We start from the raw sequence: 21,578 nt of genomic DNA, 5'->3' as shown, positions 1-21,578 counted from the left end.
ACACACAAAACCTAAAGCTCAGAGACCTGGTGTTCCTCAGCATCCCAGTAAAAACCCATAATAAGAATGAGAGTGACATTGTAAGGATTAACATAGCGGCATTGCAGATATACAGATGGGGCCTCAGCGTGTCTCTAATGAATGTGGTCTGTGGAGCCAGTAGATGTATATGCAGTGGTTTATATGCTGCAGCTCCACTTATTGACTTGGCCTCAGTTCAGGTCCCGCTAAGATAAGTGCCAGGTGATGACGTGAGGGCTCTGCGGGTGTGACACAGTTCTGAACCCCGTAGCTCCCAGCGAGCATGCTCCCTATGTGTTTCTTTATAGTGCAGAGGGGGCCGGGAGCCAAGAGGTGACAACATAGCAGCGTTGAGGAGGGGGCAAGACTGTAGATAACTGATGGAAAAAGATAGCAGAGATCCACGGAGGAAAAGGAGGAGAAGATGTTTCAGTGAAAAGTCTGCTCTGACAGTTTCTGTACATCCCCATTTAGCAGCGGAGAGAGTCAGCAAGGGGAGAAGACAGTGACAGCTACAGTAGTGCTGCCTGGAGATGGTTGGAGATGAGTGGTAGCACAGAGACGGAGAGCAGCCAGAAAGAAAGGCTCGACCACTTGCGTTCCCCAGAAGACCGCGTTCCCCCAAAGTAAGCCACCTGGGCTGCAGAGAAAGAGGCGATACAGAGGACAGGGAAAAGTTGGCCAACATCTGCATCTTTATGACTGAAAGAGAGCTCATTCACATGGGGGAGTTAGTCATGCAAGACAGTGGGGTGTAGAGAGGGGACACAGCCAGAGGAATGTTAGCACCTCAAAGCCTTTACTCAAAACCAGAGTAATTAAGGCAGCTTATTGCATCTCGTTCTCTGGCAGTGCTTCCTTTGTTCTCCTGATCTTGGTAATCCAGCTAAGTCTCTGACTCTGCCAGGACCACTCACCCACACAGGCTGACCCATCATCATTGGGCTCAAAACCCTGGTTGCATCTCCTCTTGGCGCGGCACTTATAGCTGCCATAGGTGTTTGTGCAGACAGGGCGGTCAGAGGGGCACACATAGGGAAACTGGGTACACTCATCTTCATCTGAGGGAGGGGGAGGAGGATGGGGGGAGGAAAGATACATTTTGTCTCTTTTAAACAAGGACACAAGCATAGAGTGGATAACAGATACATTTTTGCTGCTTACCTGTGCAACGGCCATTCTCATTCAGAGCAAAACCATGACCGCACTGTAAGACACAGTCAGTCTAATTAGAAGAACAAGAACAAGAATGTTTTTAAATGAAAAATACTTTAAAACCACTGACTGTTTAATGTGGTTGTACAGACACATGGCAAAAAAGGAAAGGAAAAATTGAGAACTACTAGTGCAGATGCATTTCTATCTATACATTTCTATCCCGATGAGAGTGCTCTCTTCCAGAAATGCTCTCATCCATTGGGCACGAGGGATCACTGAATGGTTTGGTGAGTATGGAAATTATGTGAATTACATGCTGTAGATTTGTAGATATGCAATATTCACAAAACGTAAATAATCAAAGTCTTAAAACTAGACCAGGCAACACACAGTAAGCCTGGAGTATTTGGGGCCTCTGCATGTTGCCTGCTTTGCCCAGTTGGTAATCCGGCTTCAGTCTATATCTCTTCATCTCAGTGCAATGCTTCAAACATTCTGCACATACACAGGTTAAACTCATTCTGCAAAGCCATACAAACATTGCTGTACCTCTATTTCCACAGTAGGAGTAACTTCCTCTTCATCTCTTGGATAGTGAATCTCCAGCACTGAGTTAACGTCTGAAGGCTCCAGGGGTCGGGCTGCTGAACGACCATCTGGCCAGTACACCTCAACATTGGTGGCCACATCCTTACCTGGTCAGACACACAGCACAAACACAACACACACGGGGAAGCATTTCAAATGTCCTTTAGTGATTCTTGAGGGCTCATATAGTTCATTGCATACTGTAGGTCACCACGGGTTGTCTCATAAAGCTTTCACTCCTTTTTTGCTGACACAGACACCATTAACTATTTTAATCAGGCCTAAAGAAAGCCCCTCTCCAGAGGGCCTCTGCAGCCCTTAATTAAATTGGCATTTCTAATGTGAACAGATCTTGAGGTACCTTGCCAGACAGTGATCTACTCAGCAGGTGTGCTGCCTGAGAGCCAAAGAATATATCACCTGTTCTTCACCCACATGACACCCCCTCATTTAGTGCGAGAGTGTATGTCTACACTTTTGCAAGTGTGGGGGTCTCGTTTGTGTGTGAATTATAGTGGGTTATGAGTAATCAGGCATTAAAATTAAATGCCTCCGGAGTTGATCTGTGCCTGGACAGTCCTGATACAGAAACGGCTCAGTGAGCAGCGCCAGAGAGCAGCAGTAGGTGAGCTACCAAGCCTGGATGACCACCAGCTGACAGTCCTATGGGGACAGAGGGAGACATGGAGCTGGTTCCTCACAAACCAGGCCAGTTTCCAGCTGGAGCACCTGTCCCCCGTCTCTCCCCACTTTATCTACCCAGCTCCCTCCCACAGAAAACTTAGTCTCCCATGGGTGTCTAATCTGGTTGGAGGTATTAAAACAATACTTTCCACATGGAGCATTCATTTTCCATCTCATTGCTACTCTCTGTAACTCTGTTTCTCTGTCTGTTTATTCCTTACCCAGCTGTAGCAAAGAGTAGTGCTGACAGGGATTAATCAACAGAGACTAAATCATCAAGTCTGTTATCAAGCAAAAATGCCAAACCTTTGCTGGTTGCAGTGAGACAAATTTGAGAAGTTTCTGCTTTTATATTCTTATAAAGTAAATATCATTGGGTTTTAGGCTGTGGGCCAAACAAAACATGCAATATGAAGACACCACTTTCAGCTCTGAGAAATGTTGATGGATCTTTTAATTCATCTGAAAAATAAATAATAATTCCTAATTATGTAAGCATTAGTTGCAGGCCCCAGCAGAGAGCACTTCCAGTTAGCTAAGAGGCTACAGGTTCAATCCCTGCAACATCTTTGTTTCCTTTAACTGTTGAAATCAAAACTTACCAAGGCCAAAGTGGGCGACGGGCTCCATCTCACACAGGTACCCCGAGCCACCATCAATGATCCGTGTGTGGGGGCCGCTCTTTTTAGTGTACACCACCACTTTAGCTCCTCTGGCGAAAGCACCAAACTTGGTCCGGGGAATCACTCGCAGCCAGGAGTTAGTGGTGCCCTGAGACATGAGAAAAGTGAGTGTTTGGGTTAAGATGATATTCCACTACCTACTGAGTGTTTGAAACTTTGAGGCTTTTATGTCACACAAAAAGCTCACCTGGATGACTTTGTAGATAGAGAGTGGCTGTGCTGCACTTTCACCATGGGACACCAGCAGTTCGAGACGCCCATCGCCGTCAAAGTCTGTGGCCACAGCTCCTAGAGATCCATCACAGTAGAAAGAGATCACAGTAGACAGTTATAAAGCTAATTATGTGGAACAAGTCTTTTTTTCTTTTATCAAGCAAGCTAAGATCCTTAGTGGAGTTCTGATGCCACCTAATGGTAAGAAGTTGGAATAGCAGATGCTTATCGTCATTAATGCTGAGTTGTGAGACAGCTGTCTGTTCTGCAGCACTCACCGGTTCCTCGCCCTTCAGGCTCTGATGCTTCCCCAACATTCAACTCTTCTATCTGGGGGTCTCCATGCTCTCTCCTGCTCACCCTATCAAATCAACACCACAGAAATAACCCATCAAATCACTGTAAAACATTAATATCAAATAAACTTGACTTTATTTGAACGTCTACAGGAAGACGTTGTTTAGAGGAAGTCATGCACATCACCAGCTACCATGTACCTACAGTGACAAAGCATTTCCATATCCAAGTTTCCTTAAGGTATAATTTAATTTCACAGAGCACTAATGTGCTGATCCTGGCTGTTAAACCCCTCAGCTCAGCTAAATATTGATTAGTTGTATTGAATTAATTAGCTTGGGCTCAATAATTTGAGCTTATTTTTTTCAGTGCCAGACAGCAGAGTTAAATTAGCTGATTCATCTTCATACTAAGACAACGGCAGAGCCACAGGCTGTGGAGCAGTGACCCCTGTCAGACCATCATCATGTGCAGAAAAACAAATTATTCTCCAGTGACCTGGCGTGCACGAATATTCTGAACCCGGAAATCTCTGGGGCTTACAGTGATTACTGATATTCAGTATGAATTGATCCACCAGCTCATGTCAATGTGTATCATGACTTCTGCATCCTTTTCAGAAAAATATGCCAGATCAGATTTTTTGGTCAGACAGGATTGGGTTATTTTACTATTAAGTCCTAACGGTTGATATGTATCATGTATTGCATTTTGAGAGCTGAGTTCATTAATATTATCTAGAGAGGAAGCCAAACAGTGAGCCAAAAAGAGACCTAAAACTGTCTTAATGAAAGATTCATTCATGTGTGGAGGAGGAGGTGGGATGCCAGACTAGATAAGTATCCTTGGTTGGGAAATTTAAATTCTTCTCAGCTTCCAAGTCCTGTTTTAGAATATTAAATCAAGACACAAGAGTAGTCCATTAAGTTCATCACCAAAGTGCTATTAAAGCTTACTATGAGACTTGTACAACATGTGTGTATGTATTTGTGTGTGTGCGTGTGTGTGTATGTGTACCTAAAAAGCCTGTTTGCGGAGGGGCCCCTGTAGGCGATATTATTGAAGAAGACCTCTAGCTCGTTGTCATTGTCAAAGTCTGCAGCGATAACGGTGCGAACTGGGGATGGCATGGAAAACTTCTGGGATGCTATGTCCTGAGAAAAAAAGCATAGGTGAAATAAACACACACACACACACACACACGTATACATGTACAGAAGCAATACAGATACGGAACATTTTTTTTTTTATTATTTGTAAGGGGGAGTTTATATATGTATTTGCTAGTGCTATTGACAGTTATTTGTAATGTAATGTTTCAATATTGTTTGCACCTGCCCGGGGACTGCAGATGGAAATTAGCGTTTGCTAACTCTGGTACAAAACATCTTTTCGTGTTAATTAGATTTAGTTAATTAATTAGGTTAATGTATTTTGACTGACAAATAAAACAAATAAGCAAATGAAAATAAAGAAAAAAAAGAAAAAGCAAATTACAAAATTCAGACGCAGCGATCCCAGCGCACATGGAATCAATTATACTCAAATTATGCTCACAGACTTGACCTGTACTGCAGTTATATTAATACACAAAATGTTTTTTAATGCCATGTTCATCTCGTATTTCACACCTATAATTCTGTTTAGTTTTTTTTATGAAAGCTGTTCTATTTGTTTTTTAGGGGAAATATCTAAGTTTATTTGGGGTTATTTAGTAATAATCCAACACTTATATAAATATACAGTAAATATCCTTGTTACTCTATATCATGATAACAGCATATTCTGAAATGAAATAAAATGTTCTAAAATTAGCTTTGTCTTTAATGGAAGGATGAGCTTGATACAGAAAGTTTTTCTGTGTCTTGGTCAACTCCGCAGAGTAGTTAAGTGTCTTGCCCAACGACACTACATTGTTGCAAAAAATCTACAGAAAAAGATGCAGTTTGATTACCAAGTGAACTCTGAAAAGCGCAGTGTAAGAACAGAGTATCAGCAGGTGATGTAGTCAATGACAAAAAATTCCAACATGTGGACGGGTGGTGCAAGCTGAACCAGTGGCTAGATAGACCATAACCTAAAGGTCACAAGTCACAACATCATTAATCATTGTCCAGTCCTTGAGGAAGACACTGATCTGTCATCTACTCACTCATTCTCTGTAAGTCACCCTGGCTATGAGTGTCATCTGAGAACGAAGGCCCTTTTTACATCCTCTGGCATCAGAAAAGTAGACTGTGGCTCTCCTGCCTAAAAAAAGTCTCCTCAGCATTGGAGTTTTTGTGCGAGAAAGTAACGGATATCTCCCCGCTTCAGTGATACGGTGATAAGTTGGGGAAGAGTTATAGAGCAGTCCTTCACTCCCTTCAGTATTTACTTCCTGTTTTAATTATAAGGCTCATAAAGCTGGTGGGATGGGGAGGGAGCTCACAGTGACCTTCTGCTTCTCAGGTAAAGGAGAGAGGATGGCCAACTGAGGCCATGAGGGAGGAAGGGACAGCCCTATATTACTCTAGACTATATTACTAGGTGGATGAAAGGGAGTCTCACCAAAACAAATATGCAGCACAGAAACATGAGACATTTACGGGAATAGACAGGAGAAATTTAGAAGAATGTGTGTATGTGCGTGTGTGTGCGTGTGTGTACGTGCGCGTTAAACCTATTGCAAGGAAAACCTCGATTTTAATTAAAGCACAAACAGGCCTAATCGGCACTTTCCACCACCCATGCAAGCTGCTGTTTCAACCTAATTTAATTAGCGGTTTACTGGAGTGATGCAACAACTTCATTATGCATGCCAAAGGTCAACACAGCTAGAAGGGGTGTCAGCTTGTGTGGAGGAAAGGGGTCTTAAATGTGTTGTGGGCTTGTGATTTAACAATCTTGGTTTAAAAAAACATCGGCTAGCTAATTCAATTTGCCTTCTGTGTGTTTGTGCCTGTATCAGAGCCTATTGTGTGTGTGTGTGCGTGTGTGTCTGTGTTTGTGTGTTTCACGCTGATGGAATTGTGTATAGGCTAAGCATCACACATTAACCCCTTATTTGACCCCTATAAAGATGTCTCCTGTGACATTTATCTCTTTGGTAAAAGATGCAGCCGCAGGTGCTAACAGATAGATCACCGAGCATGAAACCTCCACAGATTTACACACAACAGAGCCCATCTCTGTCTCTGCCGCTTTTTACTGTAATACACATGCACGCTGCCGGCTGTCTCACAGGAGGAGCCTATAGTCTTTGATTCAATAAATCACAGTCTGTCTTTAAATCCCACTCAATCCCAAAGTGGGCTGGCACTGACCTAGCCTGTGATTCAGAGTTACTGGGTAAGATTTGCTGTCTTTGAGCTGCTTGTTCATTAGTCATTGATTCTGCGGAGAAAGAAGAAGCAAAAACCACAACCCCACTCAGAAATTCTCAATATTAGCCGTGTCTGACAATCTGATGGGGGAATCATTCGACACCGTAGATTATCAGCGGGTGCTGGTTACTCTGGATTATTCACAGGCCTGGAACAGTTTTCATTGGAATTACTTTCCACCAAAGAAGTAGTCCAAACCAAAACTATTGGCACATACCTAAATGGATACTACTAAAGGGTATGCATTCAACATACATATTTTGTAATTTTTTATTTTAAATATTTAATAAAAAAATAAAGGCCTCAGTATGCTTTAAACAAAGTGCTTGTCAGATTGTCTAATTAAGTCTGAAAGCTTTTTCATGGCCATGAAATCTGTGAGGGCTGTATCTGATGATTTTTGTAAGTTTCCACAACCAACAATCACAGTCCCGACAATCAAATTCCGCAGTGATTGGCCAAGGCGTGAAGTTATAAGAAGTTATAAGAGAGCAGTTATAAGAGTTTGAACTTTCTTCGAAAGCTCCCTTTTTCACTCTACATACAACTACTTCCATCAATTTTGTGTGTCTACAACCAAAAGTGTGTACCTTACCTTTGAGTGTGAACATATGTAACAGTTATACACTTTTACACTGTGTGAAACCACTGAATTTGTGTAGCATACAGAGAAGCTGATAAAGCTGATACAAGAAGTTTTTGTGTAACTATTTATGTAACATTTCTGTGCATAAAGAGTTGTTAAATACCTAGGAAATACTGTACATGCGGACCCACCTTGAACTTCTGTTTGCGGTTATTCAGCTGCATGTACAGGCGATGAGGTCCATTCCAGTTCCCGTACACAATATCTGTCTTGCCGTCACGGTTGAAGTCTGCCAGAGCAACTCCTCTGCCATGCTGCATGGGGTCCTCCACACCTAAAGGAATATGATAATACAGTCTATTATACCAAAAAAGCCTACCTTGCCTGGTGCATGTTATCTTGAGAATTAACTGATCTACAAGGCTATGATCTGTTAAGGTGTACATGTTCCTCTCACCAGCCTGCTGCGCCACATCAGTAAACGTTCCATCTCCGTTGTTCCTGAACAGGAAGTTGGGACCGTACTCGTTGTCACAAAACACATCGGATAGGGTTTGACTAACAATGGGCCCCACCACGACACCTCGTCCTCCTGCACAAACGGAGGACAAGGCATCGTGGTAAGAGGGAGTTTGGCAGTTAAAAAAGAGGGGGAAGCAGGATAGGTGAAACAACAGAGAGAAAAGAGGGAGAGAGATCAGTTCAGTGACAAAAGTGAACAGCGAGAGATTATTACTGTCTTTCCAGGCCATTTCCTCTAAGTAGGGCAGGTCTTTCTGCTGACACAGACACTGACTCTGATGTGCTACACACAGACAAACACACCTAGACAACAGAAAGACGTGACACGCAGAGAAACGTTTGCATTAACTAAAAACTAAGAGTAATTTTCTCCTTATGAAAAGATCTTTGTGACTGTTCAATACCCTCTCAATATCACCCCAGGATTTTCCAATGACATTCTAAGTGTTTCGCTAAAGTGTCTCATCTGAGACCAGCGGCGTCTAATTATGGAGTTGAAAGGGCTTTGATTGCCCTTGTATGCAGAGTCGGTGCCGTGAGTCAGTACTCGCTCCTGATTTATTGGCCTGCTCCATCAGCCCAGACAAATATCACTCGCCCCCTATGGCCATAAACCACTAATGTCTCTCCAGAGATATGTAACCATTAGATATACAACTTCACTGACTGTCCCTCTGCTCTGATTAACGGTAGTTTGATGACAAAGCCATCTACCGTACATCATTCACAGCGATTCTGGTCAAGCCCGCCCTGCCCCCCCAGTGGCTTAGATGACATCCTGCATGCAAAAAGATCCATAGTTGATGAAGATTGATTCTGTTATACTCAAATAAAAAGTCGTCTCCCATTTCCTGGACATCAGCGTCAAGGACTTTTCAGTGGTTACAATAAAGTATCATAGAGGCAGCATTTTTTACTCATGATGGTCTCTGTTATCAAAGAAACACATCAAGGTGAAATCCTTCATTTTGGCATTTATTTTGTCTCCTCTTCTATACCAAAGCAGGTATCCATCAGGGTTAAGTGAAATGTTGATCCAAGCTATGGAAGTGGGCAGAGGTGAGGTGATGGATTTCAGTGCTATGTGTGAAGTACAAAATCAACTTCAAGGTCATTCATTTAGTTACATTTGAATGGCAACTTTTATGAGAATTAGTCCTTTGCTCAGTTCAGTTCAGAAGTTTATTGTCTCACAGGAGCCAAAATTTAACATATTCGGAGGCATTAAAATGGTGGACATAATAGTGTACACAATACAAAACAAAAAATGGTCAAAAAGATAAGAACTGCAGAGAAAGAGGTAAAGCTAGGTGAGAGGCAGTTTATGGTGTATACTGTATGTATTGCACATGTAATAAATTAAAATTTTAACCCATCACACCTATTTTTCAGAAGCCTATATCTTCCTTAAAGAGATGATGATAGGAAATTGCTCAAATGGATTTTGCTTTTGCTTTTTAGGTGATTTGTCAACTAAACATGTGTGACGAGGAAGGCTACTTCTCATCAGTGAGTTTACTGGCCACTTTGACAACGTTGCCTTGTTGCTTCCCATTTTAAAACTTAAAAATCCTCTTACAAATCAGTCAGTAGGAGAGGCAGGAGTGATCAGTCTGTGTACTAACTCCAGCAACTTCCTGCAAAAAATCTAGTCTTTGTTTCCCTTCTGCATGTACAGTAACTCTTTGATCGGACTGACTTTGACTGAGCTGGTTGCACATTAAACACACTGTGCTCTAGTGGCGTCCACATACTTGTGTTCACGCGGTCAGAAGTCTGGGGGAACCACACCAGGCTGTTAGAAATGCCATCTCTGGGACGTTGAGCTGGTCTGATGTATGAATGTGTCGTCCTTCTCCTCCGTTTTGCTGTGACTTTGACTGGAGTAAACAGCTGACTGGGCCAAAAGGGCCCACTAATACTTCTCTCTCTCTCTCCAGTACTCTCGTTCTTCTCTCACACTTACACTCATCATGTTCTCTTTCTATTTCTTTTTTTCTCACCTGGCACCCTCCCAACTCTCCCTTGCTCGCCTCACATCTAGCACCCTCTCTGTACTGAAGTCCTATATTTCAGACTATATGGGGACAACAAGCACATGCTCCTCTGCAGATGTCTGTGTAAATCAGACTGAAGGTCCAGTATTGCTGGACGAGGATCTACATCACACACACACACACACAATCATTTCTTCACACCTACCAGTGAACTTGTTGACTCCGGCCTGCTCTGCCACGTTGGAGAGGGCGACAACGCCCTGTGAAAGGTCACTTGCTGCCTCATCCATTTCTATGAGAGCATGAGGACCCACATTGCCACTGGCATAGTTAGCTATGTAGATAGCATAACGTCCTGTCCCCTGTAGGAAAAAACAAATATGGTTTACATTTACATACACTTATATATTTAGTATACTTGGCATGATGTGAGTTGATAAATCATTTAATGATTCAGCAGATTCCTTAAGGGTCAGTTAATCTAAATTATAGAAAACTACTGCTGTCACCCAAGTACAATGGAGGTAAATGTAATTTAATTAATCATGCTCGAAACATTTTAAAATAGTATTTAAACTATTCGACAGCACCATCTCTTTTTTTATTGGAACTCCTTTTACCACAGTTACAAGGACAGTGTTTCTGGAAAGATACATTGCTGCTGATTTAAAAAAAAAAACATCATTGCAATCAGCACCACCAACAAAATTTCATTCACCCCCTTTGTATGGGAATGGAGGCAGAAATCTCAAAAACCAGTGACAAAAGATGTTTTATTTAGCATTTTAGGTGAAATTTATATTTCTGTTGATATTTCAATGTGTTAGACAATGTGTTAGTCTGTCTCTCAATACTTTCCAACCCTGTCTGTGGTTCCCAAATATGTAAATCTTAAAAAAAAACAAAAAAAACAGTAACGAATTATTTTAACCTGCAATAACCACTTGGGAGAAACAGAAACAAGTTGTGAGCACAACACTGACATTGCATCACTTTTTAAGTTGATAAAGCGAACTTGTTATTTTCTCATCCAGTAATTACAGAGCAACATTTGCATTTATTTGCGTTTCTGGTCACCTGGTGAATGTCAGTCCAATATTCACTCTATTTTAGCTCCATTATGTTCACCAGCTAGTTTCTAGCTGTGTCTGCTGTTTGGTGCTGAGCAGATAGTGTACAGTGGATGTTTGGAGCTTTTTCACTGAAGACAGCTGCCTGCTGCAGCTGAAAAATGACAGTATGAGAGCGGTGAGACTGAAACAAAACAGTAAATTTGACAGCTAACCAATGAGCTGAAACTCACTATAAAGCTCTGTAAAGCTGAGCAGAGCTGCAGATTCAGATGATAATCATCTGTAGAATCATCACTTCGCCTATTTTACTTTGTCATTCGATACATTGTTATTCTAAAACAATTGATTATAGCCACTTTAAATAAAAAGCCAAATAATTTCCTAAAAAGCTGGGCACAGTAGTTTTTTGCTAACTAAAAAAAATTGAATAGGTTATTTGTAAAGCCACACTTATCCTTGAACCATGTTTTTTAAATTCTTTTTCTATCTATCATATCATTTAACATACATTCTCGAACCTTTTGTTTCTCCTTTATCTCCCTTTACCCCATTTCCTACCCTTTACCCTGTTTTCCTCAGCCTCCTCCCTACTCCTTCCACTGGCTCCCTTTGGAGATTAATTTCACACTCCATTATCAGTCAGAGTCCCTGCAGACACAAACTCACAGACGGAACCACACTAATAGACTACACACTCGATTCCAATGAGCTTTCCCACCAGGCCTAACATAATTCAATCAATATAAACACATGCACATATGCAAACGCACACACATACATGCCATTTCACAATTTCTGTTAACTTTAGTATATTTTCACAAGACAAGAAAAGCAAATGAGTCCAGCTGATGTAAATGTCATGAAGCGTCACATTATGGCCTGCTGAGGTGGGAACACACACACACACACACACACATACACACACACACACACACACACACTGAACTTGACAAAATGAGAATGAACTACAATGAAAGACCTGAAGGCCACTGGCAGTTACTTAACAAACTTAAAAGTCAATGATTTTTCAATAAATCTTCACCCAAGGCTAATTTCTGTCACTGGGATTGGCATTGTGAATAGTGTGACATGCATGCCTGCAAAGTGCATGTTGGTGCAGGTACATGTGACTGCATCCCATTTACTTCTGTCACTGAGAAGCCTGAATAAGCTACCACCTGTAATGTAACATTTACACTTTGGTATATTTATTTAATGTGTATTGTGCTTTTTAATCAAACATTTTTTCAGTTATTCTGGCTTTTAAAACCCACTTATTTTCAGGAGCTCTGTCTTGCTTGCCAGTGCAAAGTGAACCAATCCATCAGTTCAATGCGAGACCCCTCAATATGTCACCTTCATCAGTTTGTAAAAGACTAATGATGGGACTCCACTTTCAAGGAGACTGGAAGAGATTGGAAACAATTGGATGACAAATTGTCCCTCTTTTTTCTGAATGATAACACTTAATTTATGATTAAACAAGGCCAAAAACAATAGCTACCCAGTTGACTATACAACACGTTTTGCTTTTGGCCTGTGCAAACCTCTGCTACTGTTCCGGATCTGTTCTAACAAAACTTGTTCAGCAATAGGAATATGTATTCTCTCTGTGTGTAAGTTTGCTGGAACTAACACGGAGAAACACACATCAGGGGTTTGGCTACCTCTAAAAGAATTATGCCATTAAAAGCAGATATCTTTCCAATCGGTTTGGCAGCTGCACAACCTATCAGTGCTCAGTGAGATGGGACTGTGGTTAAAAAAATCTATTGTAATCTCTATTGTCCTCTTCCCACTATTTCTTTCTTTATCCTTTCCCCTGATTGGAAATGAGAACTGTATGCATGTGTGTGTGAGATAAGAGACAAAGAAAGAGTGCAAGCGTGTCAGTCAGAGAGAGAAAAAAAGGGAGTAAAGGAGGTGGAAAGAGGTAAGGAAACAATGGCAATGGGACTGAGAGAAAGAGAGAAAATGCTACGGGCAGAAAGCAGTAGTGTGCAGTCATCACTCCTCCCCTCATACGATGTTCTATAAAACAAACGAGCCCTGGCTTCTGTAATTACACTGGTGCGATGGACAGAAGAGAGAAAATGGCACACCATTCCCCCAAATGAACTGTCATAGCACATGCTGAGAAGGGCGGCGTAGGCAGGGCATGAGTTATCACTGGTAAACAAACAGAAGCACCCATGCATGTACACAGAAGACACTCTGGGGAGTTTGTGTGTGTGTGTGTGTGTGTGTGTGTGTGTGTGGTTTGGATCTGCATATACTCTACTCTGTGTGTGTGTGTGTGTGTGTGTGTGTGTGTGTGTATGTAGTACCTTTCTGTCCACACAGGCCACTGAGCGCCCAGCCATACGGTTGGCTACATCTCTGTGTTCGTTAATGTCATCGTTCAGCAGATCCTCAAAGCGTCCATTACGGAACTTAAACAGCTTGTCAGAATATGTAGCCCGACCTTGATGTGGAGAGACGCAGAGTTCAGGAGAGGTAAAGATTGCGCAGAGAGTAAAGAGGTATTATGCAACACAAGAACCGTGGGTGATTGGAAACAGAAGAGTAGGTTGCTTTGGCTGCAAGTGACCTCTATCATTTTTAGAAAAATGATAAAGGTGAGGTGTTGCAGTTTTGGCAGTGTGTGCTCTATAGCTCTCAGATTGATTAATAGCAGCACAAAGCTTATCTGTTATCTGTCGAAGACTCTGATGAGATAAGCCTAATATCTGCATACTGATTCTCCTGCTTTGTCTCTGAACAAGAAAAGAGGTGCAACCCCTGTGTGAGCGTGTGTACATTTGTCACTGTATCTGTGTGTGTAAAAGAATGTACTGTACCTGAGAAGGCGTTGTTGGTGTTAAGGACATAAATCTCCTCCCGACCGTCTCCGTCGATGTCACACGCTGTCACTCCGATGGCATTGCCTTGACGGTCTCTCAAAGCGTAGAACGGGGAGCTACGGTTGTCAACAGCGATGTTGACAAGCCTTTTACTCTGCTTGTCGTACTTCAGCACCAGGTTTGGGCCGTTGTATCTGTCAACAGGCACCAATGGCAAACTGTTATGTCTTCATTACATAAGACTGTCAGCAGTATTTGGAAGACTAAATCATGGAGTGCCATTTTTTGTTCTACACTTCATGAGTTGTAACTAATGATGCTGCCTAAAAATCCTGAAAGCAATACTCAAGGCAATGCCTGGCAACATAAGCAAATAATCCACCCACTATCATCAGACTTTGATTCAAACATGGCTAAAAATGCTAAACTGGTGCTCAGAATTACTTGACAACACTTTTTGAGTGAGTCAGAAATCTGGCAGAAAACTTTGTGTTTATTGCCCAACATCAGACACACATCTTCAGTCTGACATTGCCTCCTGTGGGGAAAGAGGATTTCAGTTTCCCTAACCAATCACTAGAGACCAACATATCTGCCTGAATCTAACGTAATTTTAGTCGACACTGAAATCAGCGTCCGTCTTGTCTATAGCACTCGCCATTGTTATTACTCCTCACTGGTTCCAGCGCACAGCTTGACAACGCCATTAGTCACTTTTTTAGCCAAGAAACCGTTGTTTCATTTCATGATGCCAGACCAGAATCCATGAACTTGGTGGAGTGGCCAGGTTCAAAGGTCTGGACCCAGGCAATCGTGTTCATGGAGGACCACATCATTAACAGTAAGGAGTTGGCTGAGAAAATCCTTTTTCCGTGCCTCACCAGTCTGCATTTATTGTAACAGCTTATGTTTTTATTATTATTATTATTTTTTATTATTTGCATAGCGATAACCTGAAATTGACCTGTGAAAGTGTTGATAGAGCAGATTTTCACAAGCTTTTGTAATGTATATCCATACATGTACAATATTTAAAAGGTTTTTGGAACCTAATTATATAATCAACATTAAATTTTGACCACAAGCTGTTGCTTCATCCTCCACTGGTGTGATAACAGGATGATAGATTTAATTGGCACTGGTGCATCTAGAATTCAGCCTCGAAAAAATGTTTTCTCAGCCAATTTACTTACTGTAAATGATGTGGTCCTCCATGAACACAACTGCCTGTGTCCAGAACACTTCTTCTCCGTTCTGACCGTTAAAGTGAACATATAGTCTCGTTATGACTGAATTAGTAAATAAGATAAAATTAGAAATAAGAGGGACCACAGTGGCTTCACGTGATTTGTACCACCTTAAGTACTGAAGGTAAACACAATTAAATGTCTCTATAAGGATTTGTGATGGCCTCCTGTCCAGAATACCTGCTGAATAGGATGTCTTGGCTAAATTACATTTATTAAGCAGGGTCATTTTGGTCCATCTATATTCTGTTAAGCATTCGCAAATTCATTGCTGCTTAACTAGATAGAGGCAGGCTTGGCAAACTGTTCCCATAAATGGCGCTCCAATCACATCCATTTTCATCAGCTGAGTGAGCCACAAGCCACCCTTACCACATCTCCTCTTTTGCCTTTGTCTTCTACCTTTAGCTTGGAAAATTATAGCGCGCTTTTATTTCAGCCTCCAATTAGAGTTAGATGTCACTCATCAGTTAATTAACTGATCTAATTGTACATCAGTTTAAAAAGTGGGTGCTTGCAACACTGTGAAAAGAGCAAGGAGACATTAGAGATTTAGGTTGAACAAAACTCATTTTGAGAACAACACACTGTTTAACACAACCTTCCTCCCCCTTTCTCACCCAGCTACAAACACCTCCAGGTCTCCATCACCGTCCACGTCAGTGACGGCCACGCCGTAGTTGAGCTGGGTGGGGTTGTTGTCGTAGTCAGGAGGAAATACGGTCTTGGTTATAGCTGAGAACATGGGCTCTGATCGTTGAGCCGAGGAGAGGGCTGTCAGGAACAAAACCAGCCACAACAACATCCTCACCTAAAGGGAAAAACAAAGTTTGCAACAGCTGAATTTAAGGAAGGCTACCATCGTGCTGTCTTTTGTGCATCTTCAAAAACCTCTGCCACTGTTTCTCGTGAGAACATCACAATTCCCATCCAACAAATTTACACACAACACTCCTCGACTGGACTACAGCACACGTTTGTCGTAAGTCATACATTTACTCATACAACACATGCCCTTGTTGCAAATTCTCCCAATCCATCGCGAGGCAAACATCAGCTATCGCTGGCAGAGCTTTCTGCTATACTCAGACATTAAGATGAAGATATACCACTGCAATCAGCGGGGTTCAGCAGGGTTAGATCTGAACAACCCATCACAGGCAGACAAGCTGAGGAAATACAGGACAGAAAATCCATACATGGAGCAGAGCATTAGCCAGAGGCCAAGTTAGCACAGAGGAAACCAATATGACCTGATATAACAGACCTGAGGCGCTCTCTTCTCAGAGACAGTGACCATTGCTAAATTGGGAAAGTTTTTTCTGGGATAAAAGGACCGTGTGATGTATAAGTGTCCTTTTAGTGGTCAGTAGATAAAAGGTGAGCGCAGAGGAATTGATCAAATCGACATGTGGAGTACAGGCAGGTAGAGGTGGGGTTTGTGACACTCAAACTGAAAAGAGAAAAGAGAAACATGACCGAGGAAAGAAAGGAAAGAGGAAGGTCACCTCCTTAAGTCTAAAATAAAATGCTCATCAACAGAGCTGCAAAACTTTACACACACACACACACACACACACGACACACACACTCATACACACTAAATGGCGTTTACAAGCTGACAACTTGATTCGCTCTGCCTGTGGATTTATGAACACAGCCTTCGTCATAGTAGTCATTCCACCTGTAATGCCATTGGGCCATTCCCATCTGTGCTTCAATACTGCTGCAGATCCTCCCTTTCTGCTCCGAGTGTCCAGGTGATGTATGGCTCTTTAACGTCTCCCTCAACAATTCAATTTAAGATAAAACTGTATTACTCTCACAAGCACAACGGCAGAGAGAGAAAGCACCTCCGCTGACACCTGCAGAAATATGGCCAATGCAAATGCTAGCTCTCCTGGCGGGCAGCTTGGTGATAACGCTGGCTGCTAGCGATGTAGACTGTGGCTGTTAGCAAGAAGGGTTAATTAACAACACTGGGAGCTCAAGATGAGGCAGGTTCTCCCCATTAGAGCAGGATCTAATGACAAATGAGCTGAGAAGTTCCAGACTACAAAAGGCAGCCTTACAGACTTGCTCATATACTCCATGTTAGATACGGACAGTGAGCTATAAATTAAAAAGAGGAGGATAAGGAAACTAGTGTGTTGGGAAAGGGCACACTCTTTAGGAATATATTTTTTGTGTGAAGATGGACTTGGAGAATCCTATTAAAATAGACAATTAGGGGACAAAACAACTACTTTTAGATTATAGAAACTCACAGGTGGGCAGATTAACCTTCAAGTCTATACAAAAAAGGAAAAATGTAAGACAGGGTTTTATTCCCATGGTCCTACACCAGGACAACAAGCATATTTCGGTTTAACACTCATCAGAAAACAGAGAAAAAGGATTCAACTAGAAGGTAATAACTAGAAAAAGGACAGATGATTGCTTGGAATATTGTGGACCAGCCTGATAAAATGGTGGGGTATAACATTATCCAGTCAAGGACATAATGTCACTTTGGCCCGCATTCACTGCAGTGAAAACCAAGACACCCCTCTTGGGTCGCCAAGTAAAGTTGCAATGGGATTTTCCTACGAGCAAGGATTCACAAAACAATTTCTGCACTCAATGGGGTTTTAGAATGTAACATCTGCGTGGTCGACAACAAGCCGTCCCGCTATAAGAACAGGAAGCATCAAGTAATTTGTAGTAAAACAGTCAAAGACAATGAAATAGCCCAGGAGGAAAAAACGTGTTGTTTGAAGCAGAGAAATGTTTTCGATTTTGTTATTTATGTTGGCATTAAGAGGCCATTACCACAGCGTGCAACATCAGCATGTGCTTTCTAGAGCATTCAAGCCCGGCTCTGATCCTGATAACACTGCGACAAAGAGTGAGCAACATCTTCAGCTTCAAACACACAGTTCCAAAAGCTCTTCTCTGTGAAGGACACTCTGACTGCAGAACACACACACACACACACACACACACACACACACACACACACACACACACACACACACACACTGTGCTGTTACACTTAACAGTCACTCTGAGCAATCAACAATCCATTAATGTTAAGCTCCAGTTCAACCATCATTTACCACAGTGAATATCAGACAATGAAAAACCTCATTGCAGCAAAGACAGACTCACTACAACTCCTCAACTGCTTCCCAATAAAACACTGATTATAGAAAAAGTTTAAAACATCTTATGCCATGATCAAAACTTCATGATCAAAACTGTTTAGAGAGTTTTTGTAGAAAGTTACCAATGTATCAACCATATGATGTATGATAATGAATAATAGTATCCATCTATCTATCTATCTATCTATCTATACATACATACACATACCCTTCTATATTTTTCAAAACATGATATAAAAAAGCAAAAAGCAACTAATTATGAGAAACTGTAAAAAAGAGAATGACCAGAGAAATGTGAACCCTGACAAAAAATCTTTTTTAAAACAGGGATATTTGCTGCAATAAAAGAGAGTAGCCTATTTACAAAAAACTTGTAGTCGTCTTTTCTTTCTGCTCATCAGCAGTTTTTTTTATTTTTTTTAAGGGAATCCACTTTGTGTGAAGCAGCACTTAATCCGTGGCAGTTTCTGTAGGTAATGATGAAAACTGCAGCACGAGCTATCTGACTGAAAACTTATCTTCAGCGACTTATGATTTGCTCTGAGCAGAAAGTTGCGTTCAAATCAGTACGGAGAACAACTTTCTATCGGCTCTTTCTGCAGCAGATTCCAGCGGAGCGCTACAGTCATCCTTAACCCGGAGGAAGGCAGCAGCTTCAGCAGCATCAAGCAAACTCAGGTACTCACAGATGCAGAGACGTTCGGAAACTCCGACAAATCCTCCAGCGATTGACAGCCAGGAGAGAGAGAGAGAGAGAGAGAGAGAGACAGCTAACGGTGCCACGGACGCCGCAGTTATCTCAAGGGTTTTTTACCACTTATCCCCTTTACACAACTTCCAAAAGATTTGCTTTATGAAATCACTTGTGTGAGATTTGAGCCAATCACCGGTTAGCTTGCGAGACATTTAAACACATAGCCAATGAGAGAACTGGGAACCAGCGGGTAGGCGTGTCCCCAGGTGTTCATTATAATGTGGCAGTGGGGCGCAGCTGGGAAGCTGGGATTGGGATGCAGATCTTCCTCGGTTCAGTTGGGATGCTCTGACTCCTGCCCACGTGTGACCATACATTCTGTTTAGTCTTTCTTTAAGTATTGTAATGTAGACGTGGACTGGCTCCTGTAGTTTGACTGTTAATTGATCCTGCTGTTTACCAATGTTAAAAAAAACTAGAATAAGGAATTATAGGTTCCTTGAATGAAAGTTATCTGAGCAATATGTCAGAGATGTAATAAAAGTCTACAATTTCAGAGGTAAATTATTTTTATGGGCTTCTCGCTGTAACTTAGTTGAGGTTTTCTGGGTTGAAATCTTGATTTCCTTGGCAGCCTGTGTTGTTTATATCATCGATACTAGTCGGTTGGTTATTCATATCTGTTGAACTCTGGCCCCACCCTAAACACTGCAGTTTGTAAACAAAGCATTAATCAGAACAATATTTTCAATAACAAACAGTTCATAAACGCAAATTGATTACTTTTGTCTGCAAAAAGTCAAATCTTTAATGTTATATGTGAATATTCTTATTTATACAGACAAAAAAACACAACTTATTAGCCCGTTAAGGTTTTGGGTTTGATGTATCAATAACTTGGCTGAAGAAAAGGAAGTAATTAAAGGAATTAAGTGCACCCTTACAAGTGAAAATGTTGGTTCTTAAATTGCCTCTGACGTTATCTAAGAAGAACCAAAGGGCTGTTTCAGCTCTCTTTGAGGAATAAAAGGACTTTTAAAAAACAGCATCACATTTGCATAGAGCTGAGTTACAAGTATTAACGGCAATGATCCTCAAAAATAATAAATAATAGGAAATGAGCAAAAAGTTAGTGTTCCGTCTCATAACAGTCACAGGTGTGTGTGTGTGTGTGTGTGTGTGTGTGTGTGTGTGTGCGTGTGTGTGCGTGCGTGCGTGCGTGTGTGACAGAGAGAGTTTGCAGGTTTACTGCTGCCAGATGTATAATTCTTATGTCATGCTCCACTGAGTCCAGCCTCCCAGAGACCCCCAGTGAAATGAGTTGTGTGTGTGTGTGTATGTGTGTGTGTGGTTGCGCACTGCCTGGTGAAATGAGATGTTCACATCCCAAGGACGTCTCCCACCATAATTTAAACTCACTGGTGCTGGAAGACTTCAAACTGAAAGTGCTGAAGTCATAAACCAGTGCACTTCTGTCTTTACTGTTATTGTCTGTGATCTACTGGTGTAAATCTGCAGGCAGGTGGCTGTGACTCAAACAATGCAAACACCAGGACAGAAACGTTATGCATTTCCATGCTTTGATTGCTGCAAATTGGCTCCAGGCGATAAAATTAAGTTAAAGACCCAAAGTCAACACTACGTGTGTTGCTTGTGTTGATTGATCTTGTGTTGCTGCCATTTGATTAACATACTGCAGAGTTCTTGTGACACGGTCACAAAATGTGAGGGTTTACAGAAACAGAAAATCCTCCAGCCTTGACACGCTGCAGCGCATGATACCTTTAGCTATTTACTCCCTGATCTACAGTCTCTCACAGACGGGACCAGAGTGTTTTTATTTATGAGGGGACAAAGAGACATCTATCAGCACTCAGCTGAAGCCAGTGACAGTGTATAGTGTGACTTTGAGACGGAGAGTGAATTGTATTGCTTCCCCTGGGGCACACTGGGACAAATCCCAGACAAGATGTTGTGGTTTGCAACTGTCTCCATCAGACTACACACACCCATCCAGCGCTTCTCACCACCTTACTTCACCCTTGCTTATCACCAAGGTCGTGCCCCTCCCCCTCTCCTTAGACGCAATGATCTTAAAATAGAGCTTCTTTAAGTGAAGATGAGGAATGTAGAAAGCTCAAGGGAAGAATAGGGAAGGGAGGGGTTTTTACTACAGCATGAAGAAATGTCCCCTTTCCTCTTTAAGGGCTGTTGAAAGATGTATAGTGCTACAGCATCATGATGAATCCCCTCCGCGGTGGATAGGAGAACACTTCTCATATCATTAAGCTTTAGTAATGGTCCCAAAGCTGCGTCCCCTCTGGCAGGGTTGCCTGGCGTTCACTCCTCTGGCTAACAGGCCTGTTGGCTACCTACAGATTCCCACTGCTTCACTGCTGCTGCTGCTGCTGCTGCTACTGGGATTCCTCAGACAGAGCTGAGGAAGAGTCAGCCTCTTGGA

The 21,578-nt window shown here is 41.9% G+C and overlaps 1 protein-coding gene across 1 annotated transcript; it reads right to left on the bottom strand.

Annotated features, from left to right (window-relative positions):
• Positions 1-453: 453 nt before the first annotated feature.
• On the bottom strand, positions 454-16,082 carry crtac1b (cartilage acidic protein 1b). Its single transcript, XM_046070906.1, has 14 exons — positions 15,898-16,082; positions 14,028-14,224; positions 13,515-13,651; positions 10,320-10,476; positions 8,053-8,187; positions 7,787-7,929; positions 4,662-4,798; positions 3,626-3,708; positions 3,322-3,422; positions 3,054-3,222; positions 1,729-1,874; positions 1,186-1,228; positions 939-1,082; positions 454-661 (listed from the first exon to the last, which is right to left on the bottom strand). The coding sequence occupies exons 1-14, from the start codon at positions 16,080-16,082 to the stop codon at positions 534-536; spliced, it is 1,905 nt and encodes a 634-aa protein (XP_045926862.1). The 3' UTR covers positions 454-533.
• Between the last annotated feature and the right edge of the window lie 5,496 nt (positions 16,083-21,578).

The sequence above is a fragment of the Micropterus dolomieu genome, linkage group LG15, assembly GCF_021292245.1.
Source record: "Micropterus dolomieu isolate WLL.071019.BEF.003 ecotype Adirondacks linkage group LG15, ASM2129224v1, whole genome shotgun sequence".
NCBI classification, from domain to species: Eukaryota; Metazoa; Chordata; class Actinopteri; order Centrarchiformes; family Centrarchidae; genus Micropterus; species Micropterus dolomieu.
This window is presented reverse-complemented; position numbering and strand designations above follow the sequence as displayed.